The sequence below is a fragment of the Hypanus sabinus genome, chromosome 7, assembly GCF_030144855.1.
Source record: "Hypanus sabinus isolate sHypSab1 chromosome 7, sHypSab1.hap1, whole genome shotgun sequence".
Lineage (NCBI taxonomy): Eukaryota > Metazoa > Chordata > Chondrichthyes > Myliobatiformes > Dasyatidae > Hypanus > Hypanus sabinus.
The window spans coordinates 129,781,375-129,796,331 of NC_082712.1; the positions used below are offsets into that span (position 1 = coordinate 129,781,375).

The following is a 14,957-nucleotide window of genomic DNA, read 5'->3' on the forward strand; positions in this document are numbered from 1 at the left end:
ATTCCATAATTGAAAATGACCATGAAAACTACTGTAATTATTAATCAGATATGAATGTCCAGTTCCACCAATGAAGGGTGACTCCGAGTGGAGTACAACAAGTAAAAAATGAAAAGAACTATCACCAGAGAAGCACAATGGATATTTAAGTGGGAGGAGGAGGATTCAGCTGTCATGATTCACATGGGTATCAAGAACATAGGAAGAATGAGGAAAGAGGTTCTGCTGACAGAATTTGGGAGCTAGGGAATAAATTGAAGAGCAGAACCAAAAAAGTAATAATCTCTGGATTGATTGCTGAGGTTAATAACATCAGATATGTAAGTAAATACACGACTCAAAGATTGTTGTGGGAGAAGAGGGTTTGAAATTGTGGAAAATTGGCACCAGATTTAGCTGTTCCAATGAGTAATTCCACTTGAATTACGCTGCGACCAAGGTCGTGGTATACTAGGGATGTGGATAGGTCTTTAAACTAAATAGTAGGGAGAGCAGAGGGGTTCAAAGCCTGTAAAAGTATGGATAAAGTAAAAGGGAAGGAGAGTGCAGAAGTTACAGAAATCTCCAGAATAAAGAATAAGATAAAAAAGTTCAGAATGGGATAAGAATTTAACTTCAGGCAGCCTGGAAACAAAATTGAATAATTGGGTGGTCAATACAGGACTAAACATCTTATATTTGAATGCATGCAGTTTATAAAATAAGGCAGATGATATTGTGGCACAGTTAGAAACTGGCAGGAATGAAATTCAGGGCATCACAGGCTGATTTAAAGAAAATGACAGCTAGGAGCTTAACATCCAAAGATGCACATCGTATCAAAAGAAAAGGCAGGTGGGTGGTTATGTTGATTAAAAAAAGATGTGAAAACTGTCACGGACCCTGTGACCAGGTAAAGAACCAGCAGAAAATTGAAAACACTTTGGAGTCTGGTATTGCTAATAACTAATAGTGTTTATTAGTAAAATATGTAATACAGTACTATAAATGCAAATATATCAATCAGGTTAGCAATGATATATACACACATAAGTGTGGAAATAGGAACAAAACTAGGCTGTTTCAAACCTAGGGGTAAATGGGTAGAGTCTTACGATGATGAAGAGAGTTCAGTTCAGTTCGAGATAGTTAGTTGAGGAGGAGGAGGGGAGGGGGAGGGAGAGACGTTGATCTTCCCGCTGTCTTCCGAAGTCCTGTTGTGGTCACCGACTACATGATACCTACAACCGTTCTTCAGTGGTGGAATTATCACCCAGGCAAGGATGGACACACAAATAGTTCCTCACCAGTCACACCTTTTCACACTGTGAACCACAGATCAATTTTCCCGAATTGATCCTCCAAAACCCCACCTTCTTGTGGGTGCAACAAAGCTTGGTCAGGTGTCTGAACTGTGTTTCTCATGGTGTGTCTCCGGGTCCAGCAGCTGACCTGGTATTTATTTCAGCATGCTGAACACCAGCTGTCCATCAAACTGCTCCACCCTCCTCTCTCTGTAAGACTGTTTTTTACAAGCAGGCAAGTGTCCTTGTGGAAAGGTAAACAAACTGCTGAGAAACCATAACATATATCCCTCTCTCTCCCTCTCTAACAGCTCAAACAGTGTCAAAAGCCAGTCTCATTCTCCCGACATTGTAAAGTGATTGTCTACAGAGAATATGAACCCAAGGGGTACATAACAAAACAAATCCTTAGAAAGAAGTTACTCAAGATCAAAAGAAACCTTGTGGCTGAGGTAAAAAGACCCTTACAGAAGTTATAGGTACGCTGCCAAACAGTGGTCAGGATGTGGGATACAAGTAACATTGGAAGATAGAAAAGACATGTAAAAGGAACGATGTTACAATGGTCACAAGGATTACAATATGCAGGTGGATTGGGAAAATCAAGTTGGTGCTGGAATTAGTAGAATGCTTATGAGATAACTTTTTGGATCAGCTTGTGGCTGACCCACTAGGGAAAAGGCAATTCTGGATTGGATGTTGTATAATGAAGCAGATGAGATTAGGGAGATTAATGTAAAGGAACCCTTAGGAGATGGTGATCATAATATGATAGCATTAACCATGCAGTTTGAGAGGGAGAAGCTAAAATCATATGCATCAGTACTTCAGATGAGTAAAGGTAATTAGAGGCACTAGAAAGAAACTGGCCAAAGCAGACTACAGGGGAGACTGGCAGGGCTGACAGCAGATCAACAATGGCTGGAATTTCCGAGATTAATTCGAAAGACACATGATTGCTTCGTCCTAAAGGAGAAGCAGCATTCTAAAGGGAGGAGAAGCAACTGTGGATGACGTGAAGCTGAAAACAGCATAAAAGCCAAAGAGAGGGGAAATAAAAGCTATGAGAGAAAAGATGAAATACAAAATTTCATATTTCAATAATCTAAAACATAGCTAGCCAATTGTATATAAGTGGGTGCCAGAGGCTTTTTCAGCTATATAAAGAGTAAAATAGAGGAAAGTGTGGATACCGGACCACTGGAAAATGACACAGGAAAGGAAGCAATAGGGAACAGAGAATGGTGGGTTAACTCAGTAAATATTTTGTGTCTCTCTCTATACTGTGGAAGACACCAGTAGCATTACAGAAATTTGACTGTGCCAGGGCAGAAGTATGGTGTTATTTTTAAGGAGAATGTGCCTAGGAAGCTGAAAATTTAGAGGTAGATAAATCACCTGGACCAGATGGACTACATTCCAGTATTCTGAAAAATGTAGCTGAAATGATTGTAGAGGCAAGAATCAGTTGATTCTGGGATGGTTTTAGAGGAATAAAAAGCTGCAAATGTCCAGTGAGTACTGGCCCAGAGTCATCAAACACTCCTCATATGATAAGCCTTTCATTCCTGGAATAATTCTCATAAACTCCCTCTGGAATCTCTCCAATGCCAGGGCACCTCTTCTCAGATAAGGGTGCCAAAACTGCTCACAGTACTTCAAGAACAGTCTGATCAATACCTTACAAACCTTCAGTATTGCTTCTTTGCTCTTATATTCTAAGGCTCTAGAAATGAATGCAAACATTTCATTTGCCTTCCTTACGACCAACTCAACCTACAAGTTCTGCACAAGAACTCCCAAGCTCTTTGCACATCTGATTTTTGAATTCTCTCCCCTTTAGAAAATAGTCTATGCCTTTATTCCTTCTGGCAAAATGCATGACCATATACTTCCCTGCACTATATTCCATCTGCCACTTCTTCACCCATTCTCCCTATCTGTCCAAGTCCTTCTACAGACTCCCTTCTTCCTCAGTATTACCTGCCCCTCCACCTATCTTGGTAACATCCACAAACTTGACCATAAAGGTATTAATTCCATCATCCAAATCATTCATATGTAACATAAAAAGTAGTACCAACATCAACCCCTGCAAGAGCACCACTAGACTCCAGCAGCCAACTAAAGAGAGTCCCCATTACTGCTATCTTTGCCTCCTGTCAGTCAGCCAAATCTGCTATCTATGCTGTATCTTTCTTATAATACCATGGGCTCTTATCTTGTTTAGTAGCCTTGTGCATGGCACCTTGTCAGAGGCCTTCTGAAAATCCAAGTAAACATCATCTGGCACTGCTTTGTTTATCCTGCCTGTTATTTCCTAAAAGGATTCTAACAGATTTGTCAGACAAGGTTTCCCCTTAAGAAAACGATGCTGACTTTGGCATATTTTGTTGCATACTGTATCTAACTAAGTACCTTGAAACCTCATCCCTGACAACTGAAAACGTCTTCCCAACCATTAAGGCCTATAATTTCTTTTATCCTGCCTTTCTCCTTTCTTGAAGAGTGGAGTGACATTTGCAATTTCCCAGTTCTCCAGAACCATTCTAGAATCTAGTGATCCTTGAAAAATCACTACCAATGCTTCCACAATCTCTTCAGCTGTGTCTTTCAGGACCCCAGGGTGTAGTCCATTTGGTCCAGGTGACTTACTCACCTTCAGACCTTCCAGTTTCCCAAGCACCTTCTTTTTACTGATAGCCACTGCATTCACTCCTCCCCTGATACTATTGAACTTCCAGCATACTGCTCGTATCTTCCACGGTGAAGACTGACACAAAATACTTAAGTTCATTTGCCATTTCCTTGTTCTCATTATAACCTCTCCAGCATCATTTTCCAGCAGTCTGATATCCAGTCTTTTACTCTTTATATATTGGAAAAAACTTTTAGCATCTTCTTTTGCCTAACTTTACTTCATATTTCAAATATAGATACACAAATTAGAGGAGGGGCGGGTAATATTTATAAAGCAGGGAGTCTGCAGAAAGACCTGAAGAATGGCAAAAGAAGAAGTGCACAGTCATGCACTTTGGTAGAAGGCATAAAGGCGTAGACTATTTTTTAAACCAGGGAGTGAATTCAAAAATTGGAAATGCAAAACAAGAATTCATGCTGAAACTTTATAAGGCATTATTTTTTACATATCAGGACTGATTCCAGATATGTGGCAGGTGCACATGCAGCAGTCTGATAGCTAAGTGAAGCTATTGGGCTTCCTATGCACAAAGAGTTCCCTCTTTTTACACAGGCTTTCAAGTGCACATTTTCATCTCGGCAGGCCTGTTTTGTCGGATCCACACAGTAAAGTTGTGTTACTAACTTGACTCACTTCAAAGTAAATTTATTATCAAAGCACATATATCACCATATACAACCTTGAGATTAATTTACTTGCAGGCATACTCAATAAACCCATTATAGAATAATAACCATAATAGAATAAATGAAAGACCGTCTAACTTGGGTGTTCAACCAGTGTGCAGAGAACAACAAACTGTACAAATATAAAAAGAAATGATAATGATTAATTAATAAGCAACAAATACTGAGAACATGAGATGAAGCATCCTTGAAAGCGAGTCTATAGGTTGAGGAACATTTCAATGATGGGGTAAGAGAAATTAAGTGAAGTTATCCCCTCTAGTTCAAGTGCCTGATGGTTGAAGGGTAATAACTGTTCCTGAACCTGATGGCAAGAGTTATGAGGCTCTTATATCTTCTTCCTGATGGCAGCAGTAAGCAGAGACCATGTACTGGATGGTGGGGGTCATGACGATTGATGTTGTTTTCCTGCTAGAACATTTCATGTAGATGTGCTCAATGGTGGGGACAGCTTTCCCCATGACGGACTGGGCCACAGCCATTCCTTTTTGTAGGATTTTCCATTAAAGAGTTTTGGTGTTTCCATACCAGGCTGTGACGCAGCCAGTCAATATACTCTCCACTACAAATTTATATAAGTTCTGTAAGTTTTAGATGACATGCCGAATCTTACCCTTTTCTTCCACGTAATTGGTATTGTTCCTCTCCATGCCTTGTGCCACATCAGGTGGCAACATGTCTGTTTCTTCAGTATTTGCCTGTTATTGGTGGGTTTTTTTTAAACAAGGCCAAGTCGATAGCTCAATGCTCAACCCAGCACAGATGGAAATTATGCAAGGAGCCACCAGATTCAAATCCGGGACCACTTGACTCAAAGTCTAGTGCGGATGCCACTACACCAACTGGCCAGTCCGCACACTTGGAGGACCTTACCTTTACTTCCCTACTCTCAAAGTAAATGAGATATTTCAGAAGATAGTTTTACATCAATTTTATTCCCATTTTTACAGTGTTGCAAGAGTTGCAGAGACTAAAAAAGTTACTGCAGCTTTAGAAAGGGTAAGCAACGACACAGCTACTACCTTGGGAAAAGTAACAAAAGAAATGACATGAGTAAAATAGTTCTACAAAATTGCATGGCATTAGATCTTCTCCTTGCAGCTGGGGGTGGGAGGGTGCAGCAACGCACAGTTATAGGTAAGGAGTTTTATATTCACGTACCTGGGTCTGAAGGCACAGTTAGTTCTGCTGATCATATTTATAAAGAAGCAGCTAAAATACATCAATCTGATGGATGGAATTGCTTTGACTGGATTCACTTCAGTCTCAGAAGCTGTGTTATTTAATATTACAAATCATATTATTCATACTAATATGCCTTGTCATAACTTACTTGCTTAAAGTCAATTATTAATAGAATTTCAAACCTGCATAAGCATGCCTACTAATCTGCCTAAACATGACATGATTCTATGAATATTTTGAAGAATATATACCCTTTCATATTTCATAAATTTAGTGTTTTGATTATTTTATATTTAACATAGATGTCACAAGATTTTCTGCCTCCGAATTTTCAGATGTCATGCCTCTAAATATGTGATTTAGAATCAAAGGGGGAAATTGTTGGAAATGACTTTAATTTTTAGATTGAACTATTTATTTTCTTTTCAGTTTAACAACTAATGCTCTGTTTGTATTTTAAGTAATTCTTATATGTATGTAACACTTTGATATGCTTCCTAGTGGTCACAATATGTATATGCAATTGTTCAATGTGTCCCCTAGTGGCTATATTGGTATAACACAGGTATGATTCTGGAAGCTTCTCATGGTGCTGCATTATTTGATTAAGAGTTTTCTCATTGGTTGACTCTTATCTAAAAACTTGAATGGAATTTCCCTTATCTGTAGGAATAAAAAATCTGCACTACAATTGACTGCTATCTTAGCTTTTTGGATCTTTGTCTCTCCCTTCACTTAGGAGGCCTCTATAGTCATTTGCTTTCAATTTTCCTTTGTTTTATCAACGCTTAATAAAAAGGATAATAAAGCAACACGTTTTGTGCATTTTTCCTGACTTCTGAAAGAACCTTGGAGTAAAACTCCAGATTCCAACACATTAATACAAATGAGTAGCAGTCTTGAGGAAAAGATATTCTAAGGTACTAAGGTCATTTCTTCAGCAGTTTGAACGGGGCACGACTGCGCAAGCATGTGAAAGTCAGCACGTGAGGCAGCGGGAGAATTTTAAAAAGTGAGCAGATTAATGGAGTGGGCAACGTAGTAGAGGGAGACAGAGTAGGAAGGCTTTGGCTTGAGGGGCTTCAGTGAGCAGACGCTGAGGATGAGCTTGCTCCCAGTGAGGTAAGGACAGGTAAGCTCCTTACTTGATCTAATTAGCTTAGGAGTAGGTAATGGAGGCAGCAGTTAGGGCAGTCGAGTGTTCCATCTGCAGTATGTGGGAAGTCAGCGTGAGCACAATTGTCCCTGATGACTACACCTGCAAAAGGTGCATCCAGCTGCAGCTCCTGACAAACCATGTTAGGGAACTGGAGCTGGAGCTGGATGAACTGCGGATCATTCGGGAGGCAGAGGCAGAAATAGACAGGAGTTTCAGGGAGATAGTCACCCCTAGGAGTCAGGAGACAGGTAGCTGGGTGAGTGTCAGGAGAGGGAAGGGGAATAGACAGGAAGAGCAGAGCACCCCTGTGGCCATTCCCACCAATAATAAGTATATCATTTTGGACACTGTTGATGGGGATGACCTACCAGGGACAAGTTGCAGTGGTTGCACCTCTGGCACCAAGACTGGACCCTCAGCTCAGAAGGGAAGGAGAGAAAAGAGGAGAGCAGTAGCGATAGGGGATTCAATAGTTACGGGGACAGATAAGCGGTTCTGTGGAAGAGATCGAGAATCCCAGATGGACTGTTGACTCCCTGGTGCCAGGGTCCGAGATATCTCGGATCGAGTTCTCAGTATTCTCAGGAGGGAGGGTGAGCAGCCGGATATCGTGGTCCATGTAGGGACCAATGACGTGGGTAGGAAGAGTGAGGAGGTCCTGAAAGGTGAATTTAGGGAGTTAGGCGCCAAGTTAAAAGGTCAGAACCTCCAGGATAGCAATCTCAATCCAGGATTGCTACCAGTGCCATGTGCAGGCAGGTTTAGAAATAGTAAGAAAGCACAGATCAACATGTGGCTGAAGACATGGTGCAGGAGGGAGGGCTTCAGATTTATAGATAATTGGGCAGTTTTCCAGGGAAGGTGGGACTGTTCCAGGACGGTTTACATCTGAACTGGAGGGGGACAAATATTCTTGCAGGTAGGTTTGCTAGACATGCTCCGGTGGATTTAAACTAGATACAAGGGGGGGAGGAGAACCAGTGTGTAGGAACAGATGTATGGAAGAAGGAAGAAACAGAAGATAGTAAAGTTGTTGGCACCGTCAGTGATAAACAGAGAGTAAGAGGTGGAGAATTACTTAATGCATTTATTTTAATACTAGGAGCATTATAAGAAAGGTGGATGAGATTAGGGCATGGATTAATACCTGGAAATATGTTGTAGCTATTAGTGAAACATGGTTGCAGGACGGGTATGATTGGCAACTAAATATTCCTGGATTTCGTTGCTTCAAGTGTGATAGAATCAGAGGGACAAGAGGGGTGGTGTTGCATTGCTTGTCAGAGAAAATATTACAGTGGTGCTCTGGCAGGTTAGATTAGAAGGTTCATCTAGGGAGGCTATTTGGATGGAATTGAGGAATAGGCAAGGTGTAGTAACACTTATAGACCACCTAATGGGGAGTGAGAATTGGAGGAGCAAATTTGTAAGAAGATAGCAGATATTTGTGGTAAGCACAGGGTTGTGATTGTGGGAGATTTTAATTTTCCCACACATAGACTGGGAAGCCCATACTGTAAAAGGGTCAGATGGTTTGAAGTTTGTAATGTGTGTAGGATAGTTTTTTTGCAGCAATACATAGAGGTACCAACTAGATCTCCTGTTAGGGAATGAGATAGGTTAGGTGATGGAGGTATGTGTTGGGGAGCACTTTGGGTCCAGTGATCACAATGCCATTAGTTTCAATATAATTATGGAGAAGGATAGGACTGGACCCAGGGTTGAGATTTTTGATTGGAGAAAGGCTAACTTTGAGGAGGTGTGAAAGAATTTAGAAGGACTGGATTGGGACAACTTGTTTTATGGGAAGGATATAATAGAGAAATGGAGGTGATTTAAAGGTGAAATTTTGAGGGGACAGAATTTTTATGTTCCTGTTAGCTTGAAAGGAAAGGTTAAAAGTTTGAGAGAGCCATGGTTTTCAAGGGATATTGGAAACTTGGTTAGGAAAAAGAGAGATATCTACAATAAATATAGGCAGCATGGAGTAAATGAGGTGCTAGAGAAATATAAAGAATGTAAAAAGAATCTTAAGAAAGAAATTAGAAAAGCTAAAAGAAGATACAAGGTTGCTTTGGGAAATAAGGTGAAAATAAATCCGAAGGGTTTCTACAGTTATATTAATAGCAAAAAGATAGTGAGGGATAAAATTGGTCCCTTAGAGAACCAGAGTGGACAGCTATGTGTGGAGCCAAAAAAGATGGGGGAGATTTTCTTCAGTATTCGCTAAGGAGAAGGATATTGAATTGTGTAAGGTAAGGGAAACAAGTAGGGAAGTTATGGAAACTATGATGATTAAAGAAAAGGAAGTCCTGGCACTTTTAAGGAATACAAAAGTAGATTAGTCTCCAGGTCCTGACAGGATATTCCCTAGGACCTTGAGGGAAGTTAGTGTGGAAATAGCAGGGGCTCTGACAGAAATATTTCAAATGTCATTAGAAACCAGGATGGTGCCGGAGGATTGGCTTATTGCTGATATGGTTCCATCGTTTATAAAGGGTTCTAAGAGTAAACCTAGCAATTATCGGCCTGTAAGTTTGACATCAATGGTGGGTAAATTAATAGAAAGTATTCTTAGAGATGGTATATATAATTATCTGGATAGACAGGGTCTGATTAGGAACAGTCAACATGGATTTGTGCGTGGAAGGTCATGTTTGTCAAATCTTATTGAATTTTTTGAAGAGATTACTAGGAAAGTTGACAAGGGTAAAGCAGTCTATATGGACTTCAGTAAGGCTTTTGACAAAGTTCCATATGGAAGGTTAGTTAGGAAGGTTCAATCGTTAGGTATTAATATTGAAGTAGTAAAATGGATTCAACAGTGGCTGGATGGGAGATACCAGAGAGTAGTGGTGGATAACCGTTTATCAAGTTGGAGGCCGGTGACTAGTGATGTGCCTCAGGGATCTGTACTGGGTCCAATGTTGTTTGTCATATGCATTAATGATCTGGATGATGGGATGATACTAAGATAGGTGGCGGTGTGGATAATGAAGTAGGTTTTCAAAGCTTGCAGACAGATTTAGGCCAGTTAGAAGAGTGGGCTGAAAGATGGCAGATGAAGTTTAATGCTGATAAGTCTGAGGTGCTACGTTTTGGTAGGACTAATCAAAATAAGACGTACATGCTAAATGGTAGGGCATTGAAGAATGCAGTAGAACAAAGTGATCTAGGAATAATGGTGCATAGTTCCCTGAAGGTGGAATCTCATGAGATAGGGTGGTGAAGAAAGATTTTGGTATGCTGGCCTTTATAAATCAGAGCATTGAGTATAGGAGTTGGGATGTAATGTTGAAATTGTACAAGGCATTGGTGAGGCCAAATTTGAAGTATTGTGTACAGTTCTGGTCACCGAATTATAGGAAAGATATCAACAAAATAGAGAGAGAACAGATAAGATTTACTAGAATGTTACCTGTGTTTCAGCACCTAAGTTACAGAGAAAGGTTGAACAAGTTAGGCCTTTATTCTTTGGAGCATAGAAGGTTGAGGGGGGACTTGATAGAGGGATTTAAAATTATGAGGGGGTTAGTTAGAGTTGACATTGATAGGCTTTTCCCATTGAGAGGAGGGGAGATTCAGACAAGAGAACATGAGTTGAGAGCTAAGGGGCAAAAGTAACATGAGGGGGAACATGAGGGGGAATTTCTTTACTCAGAGAGTGAGTGTGTGGAACGAGCTTCCAGTAGAAGTGGTAGAGGCAGGTTTGATATTGTCATTTAAAGTAAAATTGGACAGAAATATAGACAGGAAAAGAATGGAGGGTTATGAGCTGAGTGCAGATCGTGGGACTAGGTGAGAGTAAGCGTTCAGAATGGACTAGAAGGGCTGAGATGGCCTCTTTCCATGCTGTAGCTGTTGTATGGTTATAACATTTCAAGTAGTAATCAGTTTGAAATTAAAATGACAACTTTATTAATAAATGGTGCTATCTGCAGACCATTGGCCCACACAACAGGAGGCTGCCCAAAAGATATGGTTTGTATGGTCAACTAAACACAAGACAATGGGACTATGTTAATTGGCCTACGTCAAACCATCACAGCACACAAAGCATAGATGCTACCTGACTTTCTGAGCACCTCCACAATTTTGTGTTTGTTACACCAAACATGATCTTAAGCACATTTATTCTGATACAAATAATTGGGATATTTGTGTATTCCAAATGGGCCTCACAAACTGAGTTTGGGTAGCTGAGTAAGCTTTCAGACAATGCACACAAATACCTTTTGAGCTGGTTGCTAATGGTATGAACAAAATGTGAAATGAGGTCATCTGTTTGGAATTTGAAATTTTGGTACCTTCCCTAGTGTAGCACTGAACTGCAAACAGAGATAAAAAGTGACAGCAGCAGATTGGAATGATTCTGAGACTAGCAAATGACTGCAACTTTGACCTTAACCACTAGAATAGCCATGGAAAGCACTGTCATGGAGATAAAAGTAGGTCACAGATCAAATAAGCATAAAGAATACAACCTAAGGGTTCGCATGTTTACAAAATTGTTCGTCAAATCTAGCTGTTCTGCAAACAAATGTAAACTGAATTTTAAAACCATTCCAGAGATGAATTTTCAATGTTAAGCAACTAACATACTTGGGGGAATTTCATGTCATAAAAAGATTTGTGCAAAGAGGAGAATTTTGAACAAATTTCTTAGCTGACTTAGCCAAGGCATTCAGGACTGGGCACAACATTGCTCCACTCTAGATTCATACCAACTTTCATTTGTACAGCACTGCTTTTTGGAGTTCAAAGGAATTTCTAAGCCAGTTAGCAAACACTCATCAAAATGTAGTGATGTTTACAAGATTTCAATCACATTATGCAGTTAGCCGTGCTGATGTTATAACAAAAACCTTAAAGGATTTTTATTCATTTAAAACATACTCACATTTTTGTTGTGACTTTTGTAGGGGTCATCAATTTGCACTAATTTTTCTGCCATTACCCAGTTTGCATCTGCCAGGAATCTATCCATTTTCAATAAAGAAAACGTGTTGGCCTGACTTTCTCTGATACGCTGAATTGCACCGTACATAGCCATCCGTTTAGGGGCTGGAATATCTCGAAGGCCTTAAAAATACACAAACACAATACAAATCATTTCAAATCACAGAAACTTGCAGCACACCCTAATACCATGGGCTTGCCATGCTAGTGTTAGGTCTTTGAATTACTAACTAGCCGTAATAAAATTCCTGCTGCTCTTAACTAATCAAATAACTCCACAATTAACCATGAATAAATCCTAATCAAATATTTCATTTAGTTGAGTACAAATGGAATAAATCAGCACAGAAAACAAAGTAACAAAGTTGCTCTGTGAGTTTTAACTAGTATAGTATGATTCTCACTTCATTCAACCACCAAAACTGATTCCAAGACTTTGGAAGGCTGCACTGCAACACACACCTAAACCACTGTTTTTAAAATATTAAGAAGATGCTTTATAATCAATCTGATGACACATTTAAGATAACTTTATTTTAATATGTACATAACAAACTCTACAAAAAAAGGGGGGAATATCTGATTTGTCTTGAGGAATAATGTTAGACAAATGGAAAAAGAATCAACTGAACAGCAATCACAACTCAGTTCAGTTTAGTATTGCCTAAAGCATAAAGATGACTGAATAAAAACTCTTATTTGGAGAAAAGACAACTTTATTAAGTCAAATGCAGGAAGCTTTTGCTGGGAAAGAATTTTTTGGGGCAAAACTTGTGGAAGATACTGAAGAAGGAATTCATGAAGATTTGTGGCGATATGTTAATATGATTAAAAATGAAAAACTACTAACTAAATCTAGAGTTCATGGATATTAAGGTAGTAGGATAAGACAAAACAAATTGTATGTTAAATACTGAGTTCAAGAAAACATATCCCAGAGTACAAAAGATGCCTGGGCGAAAATAAACAGGAAATAAGGGAAGCAAATATGATCAGAAAATTATAGCTAAGGTTCTGGGCTTGTCATAAACCTAAAAAACAAAGTTTATGTGGAGGCTATTAACTATATTTCTTAGATGAATATTTTAAAATGGGGCACATTGCAGAAATACTTGAGGAAGATAGAATTTTTTGAAAATCATAAATAGCGCAAAAGAGGAAGGGATTTAGCATCTTTGAAATAAAGAATAGAAATAGAAGCAGGAACAAGTCTTATAGCTCTCCTGCCAATAAATCAATTAAAGCCAAGAAATGAAACCAGAACAACAAAACCAGAAATGCCTTGCAGATCAGGAAGTGTCTGCGGAGAAGCTGAATTAATCTTACAGAAGGATAAGAGCAGAACCAGTCAGTTCTGATTTAAACATGAAATGCACATGATATGAAGCTACTTAATTCAATAGTCTCAGTGGTTTCAACGTACCTAGGTGGATGATAATATGTACTTTGCCTGCCTGCATTCTCTAAATTGCACTCATTAATTTATTAACTAGTTACTTCCAAAATAAAAACATGGGGTTTACCTGAGCAACCCTATTAGGGGACTATCCTTCATCCTTTCAATCTCTCCTCTACCATTTTTATCCCTCATTTTCCCAGTTCTGATGAAAAGTCATCAATTAGAAACATCACCACGTTTCTCTTTCCATATATATATTGCTTAACTTGCAAAGCATCTCCAGCATTTTCTGTTTTTATTTTAGATTTCCTAAATCTCCTTAAGGTGTGACCAATGAATCACTTTTTCTTATTACAAACACAAGAAAATCTGCAGATGCTGGAAATCCAAGCAACACACACAAAATGCTGGAGGAACTCAGCAGGCTAGGCAACATCCATGGAAAAGACTAAACAGTTGACATTTCAGGCTGAGACCCTCCATCAGGACTCAGAGTATGCGGATCCTGCACAAGCTTGTGAGAAACTCCAAATGACAAAATCCTGCAAACAGAATCAGCTGATCACCAAAGGGACTCCAAAACAGACTAATGGTGTTCAAACTGTAGCGACAAAAAATTGATCCAAAAACCAAAACAAAACAATTGCCACCAGCCTGAAACCTCAGATGGAGTTATTATACTTGCATGTCTCACCCTCAGCTCTAATAAAATGGTTGTTCCAAAGAGTCAAATTTTTAATTCCAATCCTTTATAAGGAATTAGCAAACATATAAGCTTGAAGTAATAGTAAATGATATTGTGGACAGCAAAGACATGACCTCTGTGGTCACAAGCTACAAATTGCCATGAAATAACATGAAACTTTTTCCCTCTATTCCCTATTGACATGGCTAGTTACCAGAATAAACATGCAACACAGAATATAAAGCAAATAGAGAACAGATACATGGCTTCTAAAGCCCCTTGATTATTATAATATTACACCTACATGCTACTAAGACACAGGAGACATGAAATCTCAATGTTACTCAAATGTACTGTTTTGGTAAGCAGTCTATCCTGGATTATGACCTTCTCCTGCTAAACCAGGTTGTCTCTCTTGACTGCATTCAGGAAAATATGTCTTGAAAGGCTGCTACCAAAGCTCATCCAAGTGCAAAACTGCAGTCCCATTAACTGTCGGCTCTGGCTGAGTGTAGTCTCTTCTACCATCACAGTGTCCTTTTAATGGTCCATTAACAGTCCAACCCAGCATTCTTCTGGTTGCACAAGGTCCATCATTAACAGTGAATCACTTGCAACAGCTCAAATGTCTTGGGTACATTCATCCTATCAACAGCTCAATTTCTAAATTACTTTCAAGCAAACAAATATGGTTCAAATAAGACTATTCTTGAATTATCCCTTTGTAGATAGGCATACATTCCTGTGTACAGATGTCAGACAGTTCACAATAATTTTCACTATCCAAGCCAGCCACATTCAATCCTGAAGCAAGATAGCTACTCACAATGTTCTCTTGATCCATGTGTTACGTTGGTATCTTCAAAACATTAAATTAATTCAAAGAAAGACACAAGAACT

The 14,957-nt window shown here is 39.2% G+C and overlaps 1 protein-coding gene across 1 annotated transcript in view; it reads right to left on the reverse strand.

Moving 5' to 3' along the window:
• Window positions 1–14,957, reverse strand: part of LOC132397545 (low-affinity Na(+)/H(+) antiporter NhaS1-like) — a 122,289-nt gene that overhangs the window by 41,817 nt on the left and 65,515 nt on the right. The window contains exon 13 of the mRNA XM_059976371.1: window positions 11,915–12,096. Coding sequence (XP_059832354.1) covers window positions 11,915–12,096 — 182 coding nt within the window. The remainder of the gene's footprint in view (window positions 1–11,914; window positions 12,097–14,957) is intronic.